Source organism: Ochotona princeps, chromosome 7 (genome assembly GCF_030435755.1).
Source record: "Ochotona princeps isolate mOchPri1 chromosome 7, mOchPri1.hap1, whole genome shotgun sequence".
Classification (NCBI taxonomy): Eukaryota; Metazoa; Chordata; class Mammalia; order Lagomorpha; family Ochotonidae; genus Ochotona; species Ochotona princeps.
The window spans coordinates 7,337,472-7,359,627 of NC_080838.1; the positions used below are offsets into that span (position 1 = coordinate 7,337,472).

The window sequence follows — 22,156 nt, forward strand, 5'->3', positions numbered from 1 at the left end:
GATTGGCTCAGCTCCAGCCGTTGTGGTCACTTGAGGAGTGAATCAGACAGAAGATCTTCCTGTCTCTCCTCTTTCCTGTATTCTAACTTTACAATAAAAATAAACAAATCTTTTTTTTAAAATCAGGATAACACTGGCTTCATAAAATACTGTTTCTTCTTCTATGTTTTAGAACCTTTGTAAACAATTTACATTATTTTTTTAAGAATGTGATTAAAAAGATCATAGAAGTTAACATGTTATTTCAGAGCTCAATTCAATTGTATAAAATATATTCACATTGTTTTATAGCATATCTCTAAAATGTACATATTCTGCAAAGCTGACAATGACTAACCTGTTATAGTGAACAATAACTTTCTGATTTCCAGACAACACAGCTCTGTAGTTTCTGTTATTGTAAATCTGACTACTTTTGACACTCCACATGGGCAGAATTATACAACTTGTGTTTGTGACTTTTTTTTTAACTTGTATAATATCCCCAAAGTTCATTCAGGTTGTAGAATGTGACAGTATTTCCTTCCTTTTTAAATGTCAAAAAAAAAAAAAAAACAACCCTGCTTTAACATATACACTTATATATATAGAATGCATATATAATATATACATTACTATGTAATGTCCGATTGGGGTTAAAACATTTATCTCCTCAAACAGTTGACATTTCTATATGGTGAAAACAATCTAATTACTATAAGGAGAAATACACAGTGCATTAATATTACCTATTGTCATATATTACCTATTGTACATAATAGAAACTCAGAATTTACTCCTATTTAACTAACTATTCCTATATAACATATAATTCTGTAACCATTAACCAGTCTTTCCCTCCCCAGCCTCAAGTAACTCCAGTTATTCTTTTAGGTTCTGGGAGTTCATCCTTAGACCCTACACATGACTGAAATGACACAGGACCTGTCTGTGCTTAGCTTTCTTTACTTAATATAACGGCCTCCAGTTCCAAACATGTTGTTGCCAACTTCGTTTTTCAAAGTTGAACATTCTGTTGTGTGTATATGTAACATTTTCAGGTTTACTTCAACCTGTTTCTCAAAGAGAGTTTTCAGCCTTTTATCATTGAGTATGATGTTAGCTATAGGCTTTTCATACATGTCCCTATTACACTAAAGTTGTCTCTATTTCAAGTTTTTGTGTATTTTTATCATAAAAGGGTGCTGAGTTTTCTCAAATACTTTTTCTGTGTTGAGAGCTGATCAAACGATTTTTATCACTCATTCTGTGTTACTTATGACACTGATTGATTTTCATGTTAAACCATCCTTGCATCCTAGGAATAAATCTCATTTTAACATGGCAGATTGTTTGGCTGAGAATTTTTGAAGCAATATTCATCAGGCAAACTGTTCTCTAGTTTTCTTACATCATCTTTATTTAGCTTTAATATCACAGTAATGCTGACCTTTTAAAATGAGTTTCTTCTAATCTTTATGCAAAAATTTACAGAACATTGTTGAGTTCTCCAGTAAGGCCGTCTGGTGCTAGGCTTTGTTTTGTTAGAAGAGTTTTTATTGCTGCTTCAATGATTATCTTTTTCAAAGATTTATCAAATTGTTTTATTGAAAGGAAGAGTTAGAGAGACAGAAGGGAAGACACAGAGAGCTCCTCCATCCACTGATTCATTCTTAGGAAATGGCAAGGGCTGAATTAAACTAAAGTAGGAGCCAGGAGCCAGAAGCTTCATCGGGGTCTCCAACATGGGTCACTGGGGCCCAAGCACTTGTGTCATGTTCCTGATTTTCCCAACCCATTTGCTGGGAAGTGGGTCAGAAGTAGAGCAGCCAGGACTCAAGCTGGCAACCATATGAGATGTCAGCAACACAGGCATTGACTATGGCACAACACCGATCCTTCTGATATACCTACTAGTCAAACATGTTCAGATTTTTTATTCCTTCATGACTATTTCAGAACATAGCTTCTTAGAAAGTAACCACTTCTAGGTTGCCTAATTTGTTGATTTACCTAATTCTTTATTACATTTTCTTATAAACTTTTTGATTTCTTTGCCATCAGCTATAGCATCCCCTCTCTCCTTTCAAATTTTAGTTGTTTCAGTCATCTTTCTATTTTTCTGAAAATAGTGAAGGACTTACCTATTTTGCTGATTTTTTTTAGAAAGACAACTCAGTTTAATTGATTTTATTTCATTTCTTTTTGCTCTCATCTATAATACTTACTATGTCACCAACTCTGAATTTAGTTTGTTCTCCTTGTTCTTTAAGATGTAAAGTTACCCCGTCAACTTGAGATCTTCTTTTTCAACATGTTAGTAGCTATACACCCTTTCAGCACCACTTTCTTAGGCTCCTGTAAATGTGGGTAGTATGTTCTACTTTTATTTTCATTTTCTCAAGATGTTTCCAAGTTCCCTGTGATTTCTTCCTTTGCCCACAGATGAAGAGGGCATTGTTTAATTTTCACATATGGTGAAAATTTCTATTTCTTTCCATCACTACCAGAAAAGAATACTTTGTATGATTTCAGATTTCAGTCTTTATAAAACTATTAAGCCTTACTTTGTGCCCTAACACGTGACTATCTAAGACAATGCTCCAGGAATATTCTGTTGCTGAGTAGAGTGATCCTCTTGAGTCTGTTAGCTCCAACTGGCTTACAGTGTTGTTCATATCCTGCTTCTTTAGAATCTCTAGTTGCTACATACACTTATATATAAAATACTGGGCAATAAAGTCTCCTGGTATTATTGTGCAGCTATTTTTCTTAAATTCTGTCAATGTTTGCTTCATATATTTAGGAGCTCTGATGCTAATTACATCATTGCATTTATAATGGTTATATCTTCCTGATGATTTGACACTTCTTTGTATTTTATATTCTTCTTTGCTTCTTAATTTTAGAATCTTCTTTTAAAATACAGGTTTGGGACAGGCTTTGATCTAGCAGTAAACTTGTTGCTTGTGACACCTGTGCCTCATGCCAAACTACCTTGGTTCTGTGCCACCTCTGGCTCCTGACACCAGCTTCCTGTTTATGCACAATGTGAGAGGTAATGATGGCCCAGGAAACCTTAGTTCCTATCAACCCATATAAAAAAACTACATTGCATTTCTGATTCTCAACTTTGGCTTTGGCCCAATCTCAGTCATTGTAGGCATCTGTTGTGTGAGTCAACAGATGACGTGTGCGTGTGTGTGTGTGTGTGTGTGTTTGTTTAAAATGTTTATTGCTGTTATTTTATTTGAGAAGCAAACAAAATCCAGGTATGGCCATCACTACTCTCTTAATTACCATTTGCATGGAATGCTGTTTTCTGTCTTTTGATTTCTTTCAGCTCATGCGTATCCTTAAATCTTGGATCTTGTTTTGTTTTTCCAGTTAGCCAATCTAGGTCTTGATTTCAGTGACTAATTCATTTGTATTTAGGGTAAGTACACGTAGGGAAGGACTTCTATTGTCTTTTGTGCAGTCTGTATGTCTTACAATTATTTTGTTCTTTTTTCCAACAAAAAGACATAATACTGGACACATTCACTCTTTTCCTTTCAAGGGAAGAATCCGTGGTTGGGAGTTTTTTTTTCCCCCCAAATCTTGCTCTGCAATGCTGCAAGGAGGGAGTGAGCACTGTGCCAATTTTCCTACTCGCTTCACTCTGCTCTTCTCGACTTTGCACTATAGCCCCTTGCCTAATTTCTAGCATTCTCTCAAAGGCAATTTGGTTAACTTTCATTAATTCAGTAGCTCTGTGGGGGTTTAAGGACCCGGTGCTTCCTATTCCACTATCTTGTTGACATTACTTTTTCTTTGAAGTGTTTGTTCTACATTTTCATTCATGTCATTTCCCTTATGATTTCTGCTGGCTCACTGGTTATTTACAAGTGTATTAATTCTAATATGTTTATATATTTCCCATATTTCTGTCAATAATTATGAATTTAAATCCATTGTGATCAGATAATGTGTGCATTATTTCAATCTTCTTCAAGCCACTGAAGCCTAGAATATGGTCTATGTTGAGAACACCTCATGGACACTTGGAGAAAATGTATATATTCTTGTACTATAGGTGGACTGTTAAAGAAATATTTTCTTTAGTATAACATTAACTAGTTCTGAACTACATTTTTAAGTTATTGTCTTAGTGGTTGCTTAACTTCCAATGGATATTTTAACTTACTAGACTCTACTTCAGATTTCTACTAAATTAGTTCTGGAGAAATAAAGAAACATTGCGCCTATATGGCTTTTTCTCTCTTCTCCATTTTGTCTTATTGTTGGACATATCACATCTATCTATACATGCTACAAATTGAATAATATTATTTTGCTCTTAAAGCAGTAATTGCAATTAAATACAGTCACTGGGGAGAGAATTTTGAAAAGTGGAATAAGATGATTCTGAAGGTTGAATCAGAGCTCCAAACTAAAGAATGGCCACCTGAATGTACAAGTATCCATATTCAATCTCAAGACACTCACAAAAATAATAATCTCTAACTCTCAGACTTGATATATTTCAGTGCCTTGGCACATTTAAGTCCATATGTTTTCCCTGCTTCTTGGCCCCTCAGAAAAATATTCTGCCAGTTCTATAGAAGAAGATGCCAATACAGACAAAATGAGTAAAATGACCTACAAAAAGCAAGAACTGCCACTCTCCAGATAGAAGGACTCCTGGTGGCAAAACACATGACTCAGTTCATCTCTATCCAAACAAAAAAAATGATTTTTAATGGCTGCTTCACACACACACACCCCTTCATTTCAAAAGTTCTCCTGAACTCTGAATTGCTAGTTCCCTTCCTCTGGTGCTCTCCTTACCCGAAACGGGGTGTTGATTCGGCTCGTGAGGGTGTCTAGGATGTGCACATTCTCATGCTGGTGCAATAGGATAAAGCGGAGGAAGATCTCAAGCAGTGCTGGCTCGGAGATGCTACGTAGGAAAAGGTCCAGATATGCAGTCGTGGTCATGACCTCCTCCACAGTCACCTGAGACCAAAGACAGAGTGAGCACGGGGGAGTAGCCCCTTGGCACCGTGGGACACCCGCCCCAGTGTCCCCTGGCCTCACAAGGACTCCCTCAAGGCAGAGCCCTGCCTGCCCTCTGGAGGGCTGCACCTGAAGCCCACGACCCTATTCACATTCCACAGTACCTCAAGCTGTTTCTGCCCTTTAAATCAGGAAGAGAAATGCAAAGGCATAAAGAAGCAATTCACATGTTCTGACAACTCTAACCACCAAATGCAGCTCAAATATCATAAAAATTTTAGAGTGTAATCAAAAGTGAGAAACAAAGATAATGAAACATATTTACACGGTTAATAAAGGATTAATAAGAAAGTCTGGCATTACTTGTTTCATCATTAGCCATTCAATAAATATTTATTGGGCTCCACCATATACAAAGAGCCAGAAACATAAGAACATAATTTCCATACAGGAAGATGGGCTATAATGAACAGAAGGTTAACATAATAAATTGCAAAGGAAAAGCACAGACCACAAAGTTCAGACCACAGATGTTCAGGTGTGTTGCTAGAGAGTTGTGCATCAAATTTGTACAACTGCATACTGCACATAAAGTGTTCATAAAATTTTAAGTGCTATATAAGCTGACTGCCTATAAAGTTAACCATGACTGTTTAAATAATATAAACTAATATTTTCTATCTGGTATGATCTCCCTGAGGTGAAAAGTCAATCTTTTGGTGAGTAAGACTCTGAGGAAAGTCAAGTTTTCCAAAGAACTGAAGATTCAATGCTTCAGGCATCACATTTTTAAATATTCTGCTTCAGAGTATTCGAAGAGCAAACAGACACTTCTTTCTCCTTCTAAAAGCAAATGTCATGCCACTGAATGACTAGAGGCCGTCACTGGAGTCATCGATTGCTCTCCTTGGGTGTACAGAATCCCAGCCCCCCAGCTGAATGTGTGAAAATCACCAACGCCATAGTTAAAGCCTTCAGATTCCATCACCACACTTCAGAAATCTTACAAATCTTCCTGCCACGCAGCTAATACACATCATTCCAAAGGAAACAGCTGGTAGCATTTGTGAGTGATATCTCCTCTTTTTCCCAATGCCCCATCCTTTTTCTTCCTCCTTTTCAAAGTGTTCAGCTCTCCATTATCCATTATGCCATCACTGCTCCATTCCTTTTATACGACATTTCTCTTCCCCTTTTAATTTTCTGCTTTCAGAATCCACAGACTAGTTTAGAAACCAGATGTCCAGATCTGCTAGATAAGTGTGGAGAGCCCTTGTGTGGATGCATCTGTGCATAAATGCTCGGCAATATCTATTTTGGCTGCTTAAAATTACTTTTTAAAACTTCTGGGTCTTCAGCTGTGCTCTGGATAGACGAGGCCAGGTGGCTAAGACACTACTACAGCACATCAGTTTTTGCCTGTTTTCTTGATCCCAAGCAAGGCATGCATATCTGACCCATTTGAATCCACTTTCTCAGAATCTATCGAGAATTCATAGGCCAGTGTCCAGAGTAGCTGGAACGCAAGTAACACCAGAGTGCAAATATCTTTCCCTAACTCCGCCCCGACAGTGCCATCTGAGAGCTCTCAAATGTTCAATATGCCACTGTGTCCTCTAACCAACTTAAAAGGGCTCTCTGTAGCCCAAATATAGCAATGGAGACAAGAAAGCCTCGGCCACTTGACAAACTGCATTGGGAAGAGTGCCTCTCATGGGCTGCTCCTGCTGCTGAAACAAACTGTTTCCATTCTTGAGTCTTCCGGTAATTCTCCACACAAATGCACATGGTCCTCCTCCCACTGTCCTGGAGCACACAGCTTGTCTTTTTTCTTAGTTACTCTGGCACAGGGGACAAAGTCTGGCATACAGAAAGTACCATTTCTGAGTGAATGATAGCCCCCGAGGATCTAGCAATTTTGTATTTACTAGAGTTCAACTTAACTTCTAGTTCTTTCTATTCCTGACATGTGTCCTGAAGGCCCCAGAGAGTAGAGACTTGGAATTTGTTTTTAAATATAAAGACCTGAAAATTAAGCAATGTCACAAAGTAGGGCTTAGGGGACCATGCTTCACAACAGCTCCAAACACATGCACATTTCCTTTAGCTCACAGCCACTCCACCACAACTACTCCAGGTCCTTCAGTAGATATTTAACACAAAATGATTAAGGCAAAATTGTAATTCTCTAACAGCTTTGATCACTAAAGAGAAAGTACCGCAGTGTGACAGACCACACAGGCAGTTTCTGTAGCATCGTATGTTTGCCCCACCTACTGAGTACTGCTGAACTGACATGTACACAGAATTCCAGGGGCATCAGCTTTCCCCCTCTCACGTTACACATGACCTTAATAAGCTCCAAAGGATCTAACTCTCAGTCTTTGGGGGCCAACATGAAAGCAGGGCATTAAGCGTCTATTGTTTACCACTCTGAGACTGGGTAAATGAAAAGATTTTATTTCTTTTTAGGAATCAAAGCTGCTGCTAATAAGCTAAGAGGATTTAGGAAAGGAATTGGAGGGGGAACATTCATATAACGAGCTATAAATATTAAAAACTCAATTTCATTAAGCATCAAGTTGCAAATTCTTTATTTAAAAAAAAAAAATGAGGTCACAGTCACCTTACACTAACAGCCAAACCAGGGAAATCTGATTTCCTTTCCTTCCCATCTCTTCCTTCTACCATAGCCTCAGAGCCTGCAGAAGCAGTTTTTATCCCAGAAAATCGTTTCCAGCCTAATTATTTTACTTTCAGAAACTTCTTCTAATCCCCCCAAATAGGCAACCTCCTTAACAAGGATGAGACCAGGGCCTAAGTGTGATCACTTGAAAGCTAAAGACAAACCACCAGGGGAGAGAGGCTCTGCTTGCGCAGAATGTAAAATGGAGTCTTCCCCCAAAGAAATATCAGCAGAGTAGACAAGCAGCATCCTCCTCATGTTCAAGTTGTGACAGACAATCTGCGGCTAATGCAAGACCCTGTGCCTTATAGAAGATAATCAGCATTTATTTGCCGTGATGTAGAAGAAATTGTGAGAAGCTATAAATTTACAGAGAAACGCAAATAGAAGCAGCATTTAAGATTCTATCATATCATACACAATAATAAAATTAAAGGATACTAGAGCTTAAGAACATTATTGCAGACTAAAGCTCAGCCACAGTGATTGAATGACCTGAAGAAAACTGTTTCCATGATCAAATAATGATCCTGGAAAAGAAAATGATCCCTGTAACCTGAAACAATGTACCTGTTCAGGCCCTCTTATGTGCTTAATTTTTGCCCAAAGTTCTAGAATGGAGTCCTGACTTGATTACCTGAAAGACATCCTCCTTCAACCACCTCCCCCATTGTCCTCTGGTCCTTGGCCTGGGTCATTCGTGCCAAGAACCTTCGGCAGTCCCTTAAACTGGAGTAACTGAAACTGCAATTTGAGACTCAAGAGTGGGCAACTGAAATGTTACAGGACACTGTATTATTAAGGACAAGTACTAATTTGTGCAATTTCTGCATACATATTTCTGTGAAATATATATATAATATTCATATAGTGTGTATATTAAATGATTTTCCATAACTTCACAGAAAATGTATATTATTAAAAAGTATGTATGATGTCAAAGCTTACACCTAAAGAAACTTTTCTTTTAAATTTATTATTCCACTTATTCAAAGCATCCTTCGATATGTGCTTTGCTTGCATATTCAGTAAATAGATAAATATGCAAATGTGTAACACAGGTTCCTGTCTGAGCTATAGTCAAAAACATCTTAAAAACACAACCACAGCACAACTCACAATCATGCGTGCCCCCTCTTTCTTGCCAGTTTTCATCTTTATACCCTCAAGCTCCAGGCTGCAATCCATCAATAGCTTAGCCTGGGAGAAATACATAGAAACCTATTTTCTGAACAAGTTGGCAATTGAATTTATAGTCAAGTCACTCCTTTTTATATAGCCTAAGAGTTCCAAAGTATATTTTTATTTTTTATTAGTATTTCAAGCTTCTCAGAAATGAACAAAATGGGTGTTTCCTTTATTTTAAAAGGGAGTAGGTGAGAAGTTAGGACACTGACATTATGTGTCACAGTCCACTTCTGGAAAGTCAAAACTCCATAAAAAAATTAAGATCAGAACCAAGCCCTAACTATTATACCCACAATCACAGCAGCACATTAACTTAATGTGTAGGAGTGAAATTGAGCATATAGACATTCTGACCTTTCTGTAATCAGCTCTAGTTGGACGATTCCATTTGCATCTTAATTAGCACCAGAATCCTCCCCTGTAATGGCAGGTTTATATGTGTCCAAAATAAAAATAAATTTCCCACCTGCTAATTTGTGTGTGTGTGTGTGTGTGTGTGTGTGTGTGTGATACAGTCACACTGGAGCAAACAGATGAATCCTACCTTGTGTCACCCAGAAAGGCGGCAGGCAGTAGGGTCAGAGATTGAGAAGGCCCCTCCAAGTTAGAAGCCACCTCTCCTTGGCTTTTCTTTCATTATCAGAAGAGAAAACTAGTGATAGTGATAGTGAACTACTGGTTCATCTAAGCCATCCGGGAGTCCTAAACCCTAGCAGCTCCAACCAGACTGAGGCAACAGTGAGACTGGGACGACTTGGCCCAATGGGCATTCCAGGAAGGAAAGGATCAGTGGGGCTGGATCACACAAAACAGGAGGGACCGGGTCTTGGCAGGAAACAAAGGTGACAAGCCTGCCTGCTGCTGACAGAGACAGGCCAAGGAACAGGCAAGAGGCACATCCACCTGTGGCAAGCCAAGGTCAGCAGCTAGACGGACTCTTTGCAGTCATGTTCTTCTCCCCAACAGCCCAGAGCACCTGCAAGAACATTCAAGCACACAGAGGGGAGATGCAGACACTCTGATTCTCGGCAAGTGGCTCTACTGTTTCAGCCAAAAATTCAGGACAGAAAACATACAATTATTCAAAGCCTGAAAATAGACCACAGCTGATGAGTCAGGCTCCCTCCCTCTGGGCACCCCTCTTACCTCCCCTTCTGCTCCTCGACCTCTATACACACAACACAGATACCACCGCTGGAGGCAGGCTGTGGAGGTGCAGAGGTGACTTTCAAAGTCAGTAGTTTGGTTGGCTATTTGTTCTTAAAATACTTGAGCTAGGAAAAAAGGAAATTGATGGCTTCCATGGAGACTTCAACATTTTGAGGAAATACATTTAACAATAAAAGGCAGCTTCTGTCCTTCTCTCCCTACTGCCTGCCACATTTCTTCAAAGCGTTAAACAAATGTAATAATTATTACCTTCATGGAGGAAAAAGGCAACAAAGAACAAATGGCTTTTCTAGAACCATCCAGACAATGAATAATAAACTCATCTCCAACTACCAAAAAGAGAAGCAAGGCTAGGGTTTGTCAGAGACACACAGGCAATGGTGGCACTTCCAAGGTCAGGAGGCTTTCTCACCAAGCACTAGAATCTCCGAAGCACGCGCTCAGTGCACTGCAACCGCTCTTTCAGACCACTCCTTCAAGCACACTCCTCTCCTATTTATTGTTTGGGATTTATCTAATGCATGTGTGTGTCTGTGTGTGTTTCCCATTTTGTCCTCAGTGTGCAGGTGACTTTGTTAAGAATATTATCAAATGTTCTGAGTGCTGTACCTCCTGGGGTTTTCAACTTCTCCTATGCTTCCTGGCAATGGGAACTTAACAGGAATGGTCCTATGCAACCAATACTTGGTAAGCACATGTGAAAGTCCCACAGTGGGTGCTGGGGACAGAAAGATGAACAGGCATAATCCCAATTGTTTTGTTAATTGCAGATAGAAGGCAAGTGTGGGAAATATTAGAGAGCAGTGGTCTAAAAGAGCATAGGCTTCAGAGAGAGAGAGAGAGAGAGAGAGAGAGAGAGCGAGAGAGAGAGAGACTTAAATCAACATCCTAGCATTATTACCTGCATAACATTAGTTCTGCTTAAGCTCTCTGAGCCTGTTTCCTCCTCTATACAGTGGAGAATATCTATTACTCTTGAAAGTACTGAGAAGACCAAAGATAATGTACTTAAATCTCAAAACATGGAAAGGACTCAGCAATGCATGGTTATTATTTTCTGATTTGGGGCATGAGTTTAAAATAGGCCAAATTAGGAAAGGAAGCCAGGAAGTGCTTGGAGGTGTCAATGTTAAAAGAATAACAATCAATACTCCTTATAGAAATTGAATACCTCTTCTATTTCCACCATTCTACCCCAAGTCCTTCTCAGGTTTTTTTGTGGAATCAAGAGATGTCAGGATTAAGAAGGAATGAACTAGAACAGATCCACAGAGAGTGATCTAGGAGTGGTGAGAGTTACAGAGAAGATACTGGGATGCTCCAAAACATGTTTCTTTTGGATTTGTCAATGTTCACTGCTTAACTTTATTCTAATCCTGCAAGACCAGTAAGCAGACATAAAGCTATCACTGCCAAGAAAAAATGCCCTTATATCCAAAGGGCCCATGTTGCAACGAGAGTTGGCCAAGCTGAGAGGCCAATGCCTTCTCTCTCACTTCTCCTATCTATCACAAATCTCTTTCTCTTGGAGGATGCAGCAAATTGGCTATTTCTAAAGATTTCTCTTCTGCATTGTGCATACATAATCTGTACCCTACAACTTCATTATAATTCAGCAGAGTGTAATTCAATATGTTATCCAATACATTTGAACCACACTCAATAATGTGCAGCTATTCAAATACTCCAAATATCACACAAGAAAGAGACTTCTCAGCATGGCTCTGAGACCAGAATTAACAAGGAAATTTGTGGGATACTGTAGTTCAGAAGCAAAGATCTGTGGAAATTCCAGAGGTTACTTGGTTTGCCCATTCCTGTTTACCAAACATTCACTCCAGAAAGCCCTTTCCATTTCATTTCAAACTTCTTAGTGGCAAATTGAAAGAACACTAAGAACAACAACATCACTGATCACTCAGCAAGCACCTACTGCATACTTAAGGACTACCTAAGCACATTGTCGAAGTTATTCGAGACCATACAATCTTATGAAAACCAACTCCAGATAATTTAAGCAGAAAAGCTATTTACTGAAAGGATAGTGGGATAAGCTCATAAAGTCGCCAGGCTTTGAAATGACTGGAAAACAGGCTTAGAAATGAAATGAGGTCTGATACTAGGCCAAAATACAAATATCCCTGACACTCTTCTAAACCCAGTCAGAGGTGACAGAGCTTCTCTGATGACACAGCTCAGATGTAGCTCACAGTCTTTCCAGTGAGAAGAAAGCACCCCTCACCACGCAGGAAGATTTTTCCCATTGTCATTGTTAAATACATATGATATATACATTTATGAAGGGGAGACAGAGATCTCCTATCAGCCAGTTCATTCTCCCAAAGGCCTGCATTTGCTGGGCTAGGTCAAGGACAAGAGCTGGGAACTCAATCCAAGTCTCTCTCGGGGATGGTAGGAACCATCATCTGCTGTTGCCCCAAGGGTACATCAGCAAGAAGTTAGAATCAGGAGCAAAGCTTGAAATCAAACAGGCAGTCCAATGTAGGACATGGGCATCCCCAAGAAGCACCTTAATCATTACATCCAAGAGTAGCCTTCCAGGTGCATGTAATTTAAACTGTGCCTGCCCTCACTTCCTAAGAAGTGGAACAGGGGCCAGCACTGTGGTGAGGAGGTAAGGAAGTAGCCTGCCACCCGTAATGCCAGCATTCTGTACGGAGTGCCGATTCCAAATCCAGCTGCCCTGTTTCAGATCCAGTTGCCTGATGATGTGAAAGCAGAGGAAGACAGCCCAAGGATTTGGCACCTCAACTTAGGTGGGAAACCCCGATGAATCTCAGGTCCTGGCTTCAAGCTGGCTAGTGCTGGACACTATAACCATTTTGGGTGGGAGGATAAACTGGATGATGGAAGATCTGAGTGAGTGAGCGAAAATGAGAGAATGAGAGAGAGAGAGAGAACATGTGAGAGTGTCTCCCCTTCAACCATTCAAATAAACCAATCAATCTAAAAAATGGTTGTAATGGGGAAATGGTGTACACCAAAACAACTTAATTTTCTTTTTTTTTTTATTACAAAGTCAGATATACAGAGAGGAGGAGAGACAGAGAGGAAGATCTTCCATCCACTGATTCACTCCCCAAGTGAGCCGCAACGGGCCGGTGCTGCGCCAATCCGAAGCCGGGAACCAGGAACCTCTTGCTGGTCTCCCACGCAGGTGCAGGGTCCCAAGGCTTTGGGCCATCCTTGACTGCTTTCCCAGGCTACAAGCAGGGAGCTGGATGGGAAGTGGAGCTGCTGGGATTAGAACCGGCGCCCATATGGGATCCCGGTGCGTTCAAGGTGAGGACTTTAGCTGCTAGGCCACGGCGCCAGGCCCATAACAACTTAATTTTCTACTTTGGAGTTACTGCATCCGTCAAATTCCCAGTGTACAAACCATACTCTTTTCCTTTTTCAATTTACTTAAAACTTTTACCCACCCTTTACTTACCATAAAAATGACTACATGTGACCTATGGTGTGAATTCTCAAAAGACCTGGTGCAATCAGGCACTCAAAGAAAATCAATGAATGTAGTAGGAAGAAAATCAGCAGCCCTGTTTCTAACAATCACACTCAGTTCTCACCGCCTATGTTGGAAATATCTTCGTTAGCAGGGTAGTTAGATGAATTAAACAAAACCTGAATAGAATAAATTTTCCATTTATAGTGAATAATATTTCTGGAAAATATAGAGCCTAACTCATGCTATGTTCTCACATAACAGCAACCTGGAAAAGTGATGCAGTGAAAACAAAAAAGAAAAGCTTCCTTGGATTCGCCCATTTATTGTCCTCAACACTAAGACAGGAGTATTGAGTTCTGATGAGAACAACTTTAAAATCAAACAGCAGAGGTTCAAGGGTCAAAGGCTCAACCAGCAGCTTCTTCACAGCTGAAGGGTGTAAGGAAGATTACAGAGTGAGATCTAATATCTGCCACTCCACGCCTGACCCCACACACCACCCAGGCTCCACGCCTGACCCCGACACACAACCCAGGCTCCACGCCTGCCCCCACACACACCCCAGGCTCCACGCCTGACCCCGACACACACCCCAGGCTCCACGCCTGCCCCCACACACACCCCAGGCTCCACGCCTGACCCCACACACACCCCAGGCTCCACGCCTGACCCCAACACACAACCCAGGCTCCACGCCTGCCCCCCCACACACCCCAGGCTCCACGCCTGACTCCACACACAACCCAGGCTCCACGCCTGCCCCCACACACACCCCAGGCTCCACGCCTGCCCCCACACACACCCCAGGCTCCACGCCTGCCCCCGACACACACCCCAGGGACCCCTCAATCGATCTACTGGGCTAAATGTATCATGTAGGGGTGGAACGTCATATTTAGACCACATTTGCTAGGCACAAAAGCAAGCTCTGATGAGCAAAGAAAGAGTTCACTCCTGGCTTATTTTCCATGAGACACAGAAGGACCAAAGCACATTGGAAAGGTTGAAAATGCTCACAGTGTCTGCCCCAGTGCATTCAGTAACTCTAGTATCTGGTCATTTTTCTCCTATCCCAGACCTGCTCACCACCCAGCAGTGGATCATCGTGGAGAACCATCCTGCCAGAGCAACTCCTGCTATGTCTCTCACAGGCAGGCACACTGGCCACAAAAATGAGCAAGAGCAGGGCCTTAAAGACGTTACCATGGGACATGAGAAAGTTACTGCAAGACCGCAAAACAAGCAGGTGACATGCTTTTTCTGTTTTCCTTGCTTTTTGGTTTTTGTAGGATTACCTGAAGAAAAACTTGCAGGCCATTTGGTGCTGATAAAACATTAATGTTCTCTTTGGGGAGTACAAGGAAAGAATAAAAGATTCACAGCAACTTTCAGACCAGATTTTCTCTTCTTTCCAGAACTGGCTTCCTTAGATAAGGTGGGGTTTTGTGTGAGCTGTTTTTGTGTGTTTTTTTCCCTATCTTTTCATAATTCTGGTACTTAAGAAGTGAATCCTCTGCTACATTATCTCCCTCCAGTACTTGCTGAAAAAAGCATCTGATTTTCCATTTCAAATCGAAAGTAAATGTAATCTTAGTTTACAGCTCTGATTTCCTCTTACAATGGACAGAAGTAACATGAGGTATCACCGGGGTCAAAGACGAAGAGTCGGCCTGGTTGTAGGCCAGTGTATCCTGTTTGTGTACTGAGAATCTAGGAATATAGTTCTGTCACCTAATTCATATAATTTTAATAGCAGGTTCACCTTCTCACAGGAGATAAAAAAAAGTCCTGTGAAAAGAAGAATGAGCTATGTCTGGTGTCAAAAGCTTCAGGCCACCTCTAGTTTACTGGAAATCCAGCTTCAGCCAAAGCCAGCCCACACGGGGCATTTCTAAAAGCCCCCCTTTGCCACAGCAGCACCTCTAGGTCCACAGTTTGGTAAGCTGATGGCCTGAACAAAGCAGAAGGTGCCTGAGCACAAAACCTGGACAGCAGAATGCAAACTCCATCCAATAGGCAAATGGCACAAATCTGCTCGGTGGTCCTGCCAAGCCTGTGCCTCTCCAACAACTACAATAAGAGGAACCAACAACTTCTCATTTAACAGAAGCAAAATTGTATCACATATGAAGCTCTGAGGTTTATTGCAGCACTATCAAGTGTCTCATTATTACTATCTCCATCTCATCTTTGGAAAACTGTGACTTTGTTTTAAAAAAAAAAAACTGTGACTTTGTTTAAAAACACACACACACTCACACACATGCACATACAACCCTACACTCCTCAGGTTCCTTTACAACAAGATGTGGCTAAATATGTACTAGTCAGTGAGTTGTTAAGGAAGACAGATGTGTGGAACAGAAAGATCCTTGTAAGGGTGTTTTCTGTTATCCATACCTGAACCAAATAACGCAAAATGATACAGAATACCCTCTGAAAATAGCAGTTTCCCTATAAGTAAATTCCTAAAGAGCTCATCTTTAGCAGTTAAAACAGTGCCTGCCATATACTGCATATTCAAAATCTACTTGTTGAATGAATAAATGCTGTATACCACAAGATCAATGAACATTTGCAGCCTATCAGAAAGCAGAAAAGTAATATCTAGACTAAAATAGTAACCCATCCTCCAATAATCTTTAAAACCAGAACGGTGTTTTCCAATATTTTAAGCAATGGCTCATCATAAGAAATATATTTTACAACAGCATAAAATACCTACTTAGTGCAATGTACTCAGATATTTTTAAAAGTGATTACAACTTATCAAATTGACTTGATCACTCAACATGAAGATTCACTCTTTTCCTGTTAACTTTGTTAACAAACATTTAAGAGTTAATAGTAACATTTAAATTTTAAATAAAAAGTCTGCAATGTTTAAAATTTAATTGAAAAGAAACAGTGGCACAAATCAGCAAAACACTGTGATTCTTTTATTATGACATCTCTGTATGACAAATAGACATGATCACTGATATCTGGAGAACTCAACAATACTAGGCAAGTGACAAAGAGGTCCTGGATGGCTTTGAAGGTCTGTCAGGAGCTGAGAGCTGGCTGACCAGCAGTGCTTCTCTGGCCTCACTCCCTGCCTTCTCTGCCACTCTGACCAAAGGCAGCACCCTCGCTCAGGACTCATCAAAGCCATGATTTTCCACTCTTGATGGTTAAGCAACTATGTGAAATGTTATTTTTCTTGATCAAATAGAGGATGGGAAACTTGTCTTCCTTCTAAGCCAGGATTCTCTCAGGATCTTCATATAATAATTTAACAAAGAGAGAGGCATTATAAAGTTTGAGAAAATGGTCTGTATTTGCATTTTAATTCTTAGAAGCTGCTGACTATGGACAAATGAAAAGATCTTTGGGTGTCTCAACCACTACAGCCTGATATCTCAGACCTACATGCTATGCATAGTAAGTTTACATGTGTCAATGAAGAAGATTAATGCTGAGCTGTAGTGAAAGCATTCATGAAAAGTGTCTTCCTCCACAGGTGTGCTGAGGATATAGAAAATCAGGCACACACAAGGTAACAGAAAAACATTTCAAAGACTCTAATGCAAATATGAAGCCATCCTAGATATATAAATCTTCCCTGGATAACATAACACAAAACAATAGAGATAATATATGTCACATCTTTTTTTAAAGACTTATTTTATTTTTATTGGAAAGTTAGATCTACAGAGAGAAGAGAGAAAAATCTTCTGTCCACTGATTCACTCCCCAAGCGACTGAAATGGCCAGAGCTGAGCTGACGCAAAGCCAGGAGCACCCTCTCGGTTCCCCACATGGGTGCAGGTCCCCAAGGCTTTGGGCCTTTCCAGGCCCTAAGCAGGGAACTGATGGGAAGTGGAGCTGCCAGGACACAAACCGGTATCCCAGAGGTTGCAAGACAACGATTCAGCCACTACACTATCACTCTGGGCCCTATGCCACAGCTTCTATTCCTCTGTGAAATGATGATGTGGAACAAACTAGATTATCTACCCTCTCAGTTCCAAAAATCCAAGTTTGTATTCCATGTCAATGACATGAAACTAAGAGCTAATTTCAGTACTTTGACTTAATAATTTCATTTTCTAGCATAATCAACACACCACTGTATTTCTAACACAGTGATAATGGTGTTCATCACTTTCTTTTGAAACGTTTGGCCTTCTATATATTTAATTGAATTATTTGCATGTGTGCGGTTCGGGATACACCAACACAGCCTCTCTCAAACACTTGCTAACCTGCATGGTCCCATGTAAGAGTTCACTGGAGGCTTAAAGAGGAGAGAATCGATGCACATGTAAAAGTACAAGGCTTTCTCCTAGTGTAGGGCTTGTATGGAGACTTAACACATGAATACATTTTAGACAGAAAGGAGTAAAATGGTTAATCCAGCAGGAGTAGAAAAATGGAGACTACAAAGGATTAAGACACTGATAAGACTTCAAATTAGCTTTTAGAAATCGAGACAGGAGGAAAGTTAATAGGCACAATGAGGACAGACTGGGTGTGCTTTTTCAACACCCGGCGAGAGATTCTGACCCACACACGACCCGCAGCAGGGATGATTTGGGAGTCGTATGTAAACCAGCACCACTTGTTTTTTTTTTTTACTACTATTCAATTTGCTGTAACTTAAAAAGGCTTGCTGTTTGTAGATCCAACAGAGAAAAATGAAGTCTCCAAATCAGATTCTTCCCCCACACAGGATTTCCTCACACAGGCCTTCTGATCCCCCTCCACCTCCCCAGAGGAGGACTTACTGGTCACTCTGATGAGTCTGGGATTGATTCTGTCGCTTTTTTTTTTTTCTAGGAGTCAGGCTCCTGGCAAGAAGCCTTGTCTGCCCCACCAAACCAAAACCTGTGTGTCTGGATAAGCCTGTCTAACTCTTGGGCTCAATATCAGGAAATCTGAGCCACAAGCACAAACCCTGTTCTCTGGCACCAGTTTTACTGATAATAAAGGTGTTATTTTGGTCCTCCATCTGCCCGGCTCATTTTGTTGTTGTTGTTGTTGCATTTCTCGACTTGTCAGAATTCAGATGGGGAGAGAGCCCATCATACTGACTAGACCATACTGACTTTTCTGAAACTGCATTATAGGTCCCTCAGCTATGTAAATTCAGTTTATACTGATTCACATAAATACTTTCTGTTCTAGGTCAAGTGCTTCAATGAAATGATATTGTACTCCAGGCACTAGCCGATTAACGGCAGATGACAAAAGCAGCACAGAGAAAGCTTCAGGGCGGCACACAAGGCAATCCCGAGGGACCACTCACAGCAATTCAAAATCAGTGCATTCCCTCTGGTCATTTTCTTGTTTTTTTTTCAAACTTCCAAAGTCCTCTGTACATCCAAAGTGCATAACATCCCATGGCACCAGGTACAACTTTTACCCAAGTAATGCCCCAGCAATCACCTTTTCTCGTCTTCTCTCCATACTGCTTTCATAAAAATCTGCATTCTGTACCTTCTCAGTTACACCAGATGAGGGATCAATAAAATGAACCCTTCTAGGCAGTAACCACTTTTTTTGAAGGAGAAATACGTGATGAGACTCTGAATCATGCTATTTATATAAGAATGACAACTCTGAGTACACTTCTCCAGCTGGGCCCCTGCTAACAGCCTCCTGCCATTTGTACCAACAACACAGAGGACATACAGGCCAGGAAGCCCGCCATTTCCAGGGAGTTGGGTGTGGGAAACTTGTTCACTACCATCACTAATTGCTACCACTAGTAACAGAAGTTCCAGAAATAACCATTTTACAAAGTCCTAGCTCTGTGCCAGGTGCTGAATTGTTTCACCTTGGACATTTAAGGCTGACGTTAAGGTTCTCGTCTGATGGATAAGAAAAATGAGGCTCAAAAATGTGCCCTAAAAGTACACAATTAAGTGGCACATAAAAGATTAAAACTTTATTCTTTACACATTTTGAGGACAGGAAACCAAGAAAAGAAATCTTACAGTTCCTAGAATTCTCATCCTCAGTTCTCTGAAAACAGAGGCATAAACCATTTGAAATCAGTTATTCACAACAACCATTTGGACCATGTGGGCAAAGAAAGTGTCTCCCAGGTAACAGTACCATTTATGGCATGATAGGAGAGTTGCACCCACCCCCTACCTTTCACCACTCCACAACCCCTTCTTCCTACCAAGGCAACTATATTTGTCTAAAGAAAGCTACTTTCAGCAACAAATTAGGGTTTCACATCAAAAAAAAAAAAAAAAAAAAAAAAAACCTCACAGGGAGATACATACTCCCCTTGGCAACTCCACAAAGAAGTGAAATTCATTAATAAACCAGTGAGACAAATTGATGCTTTATATGAGATGCCCACTTTCCCACTGTTACTGGGAAGAGGACCAAACAATACAAAATCACTGTTCTCAGATGAAGACAATTATAACCAAACATTACACTGCCCCTCAGAGAGCTGGTAACAACTCGGGCCCTAGCTTTCTGATCATCCTGGGAAGTGTTCACATTCCTCAGACCTGGGTCATGCACTAGGACTGGGCCTACTCTGAGCAGCAAAAATGCAGCCATTTAGACACAAGGCTAACTTAATTACTCCAATCACAATAGAGTACAATTCCTGCCACCTAGTTCCCAGAATAGTGGTTTATCCAAGCATTCACACTAAGGTTTTCAGAACATCCTATGTCAGTAATTCTCAGCCCCAGTTCCAAGTTAGGATCACTTGGAATTATGTCATTAAATCAATTACATCAACTGGAATCACTATTGAAATTACCCAGGCTTGTGCCGGATGCTGATTCAGTTAAATCACAGGCTCTAGGGGTAGAGTTAAGGTGAAACCCCTCACTGATGTTGACATGTGCAGGGAGTATGAGCCACAAGTCACTAACCTCTGGGTTATTATGCTCATCAAGTGCATCCACATAACACAGGTGCTAAGGGATCTTTTAAAATCTTTCAGCTGATGGAGTAACTGACATTTTTTGCTGAGAAATATTCTGTATATAAAAATATAAAAATGAATAAAACCTCTCCTTTCAGGCCAGGCACAGTGGCCTAGCAGCTAAAGTCCTTGCCTTGAACGCACCGGGATCCCATATGGGCGCCGGTTCTAATCCTAGCAGCTTTACTTCCCATCCAGCTCCCTGCTTGTTGCCTGAGAAAGCAGTCAAAGATGGCCCAATGCTTTGGGACCCTGCACCTGTATGGGAGACCCGGAAGAGGATCTGGGCTCCTGGTTATGGACTGGTACAGCACCAGCCATTGTGGTCACTTGGGGAGTGAATCATCGGACGGAAGATCTTCCTCTCTGTCTCTCCTTCTCTCTGTATATCTGACTTTCCAATAACAAATAAATCTTTAAAAAAAAAAACCCTCCTTTCAAAAAAATTAAGTAAAATGAAAAGCAAAATCAGTCCTAAGTGGTTAAAAAGAGTTCCAGAACACAGGGCTAACGGGTTCTGAGAACACTTGCACTGGCCTTCTCATTCAGTCTTCTAGTTCTCCCTTTTGGGGCCCAACCTGGTAGCCCAGTGGCTAAAGTCCTCGCCTTGCACAAGCCCCGGGATCCCAAATGAGCACCAGTTAGTGTCCTGGTGCCACCATTTCCCATCCAGCCCCCTGCTTGTGGCCTGGGAAAGCTGTCCAGGAATCCAGCACCTGTGTGGGAGACCTGGAAGAGACTCGGGGCTCCCGGCTTCAGATTGGCTCAGATCCGGCTGTTGCAGCCACTTGGGGAGTGAATCAGTGGATGGAAGATCTTCCTCTTCTCCACTCTATATATCTGACTTCCCAATAAATATTTTTAAAATAATACAAATAAAATCTAAAAAAAAAATTCTCCCTCTTGACAGATACTATCTTCTGCTACCTGCTGCATAAGAGCTCATATCAAGATCTAAAATCCCCAATGGAGGCAAACAGGAGTATTGGGAAGCTTCCTAAAACTTCATTTATCTAATTAGGTTGTACAATGCTGTACATTCTTGAATAAATTAATTGCCCATAGAAGATTTCCCAGGAGTTAACAGGATTTGACTAGTTCCCAACTATAATGAAAAGGTCCATTACAGAAGAGCTAATATATTTAATTAATGAGTAAAGGAATCTAAGGACTGGCTGAAAAAGCCAAGTTGATATATTATCTACTTTCTTACCCTCCTTTTATTAAGAAACGGAAAAAACAAGGTCAATACTCTGTCTTGTTTTCAGCACTGTGAAATACAAAGCAATGCTACAATCATCCTATGCTAACACCGCTCTCCTTCTGTGAACAAAAGGTCCCATATGAATCTGCAGTTATTAAGTAAAACACTTAAAAAAACATTGGGCCACCAAAAAATTAAACCTGGGAGCCTCTTCTTAGAGCCACTAGATGGTGCAAGCTCTCCTTTTCTAGCAAACTCACCAAGAAGAACATTTAAACATTGACAAGAGTTAACACAGGTGCACCCAAGCAGCACATGTCCTGCCCAAGAGCCTGGGAGAGGAAGAAAATATGCTCTCTAAGAAATCTTTCTATTTTGCAGTTAACAAAAGCATAGAGAGTAACTATTATAAATCTGCTTCTGGAGTTCAGTAGTTAAATTTATGCTGTGAGATTAATCATGGAACTCAAATTTACTCAAAGGAAGCTAACGGAAAGAGATGATACTAAATCCTGGGGA

General features: G+C 40.7%; 1 protein-coding gene across 1 annotated transcript in view; it reads right to left on the reverse strand.

Annotated features, from left to right (window-relative positions):
* Positions 1-22,156, reverse strand: part of FHIP1A (FHF complex subunit HOOK interacting protein 1A) — a 99,243-nt gene that overhangs the window by 30,418 nt on the left and 46,669 nt on the right. The window contains exon 5 of the mRNA XM_004588121.3: positions 4,810-4,977. Within this exon, the coding sequence (XP_004588178.2) occupies positions 4,810-4,977 (168 nt within the window). The remainder of the gene's footprint in view (positions 1-4,809; positions 4,978-22,156) is intronic.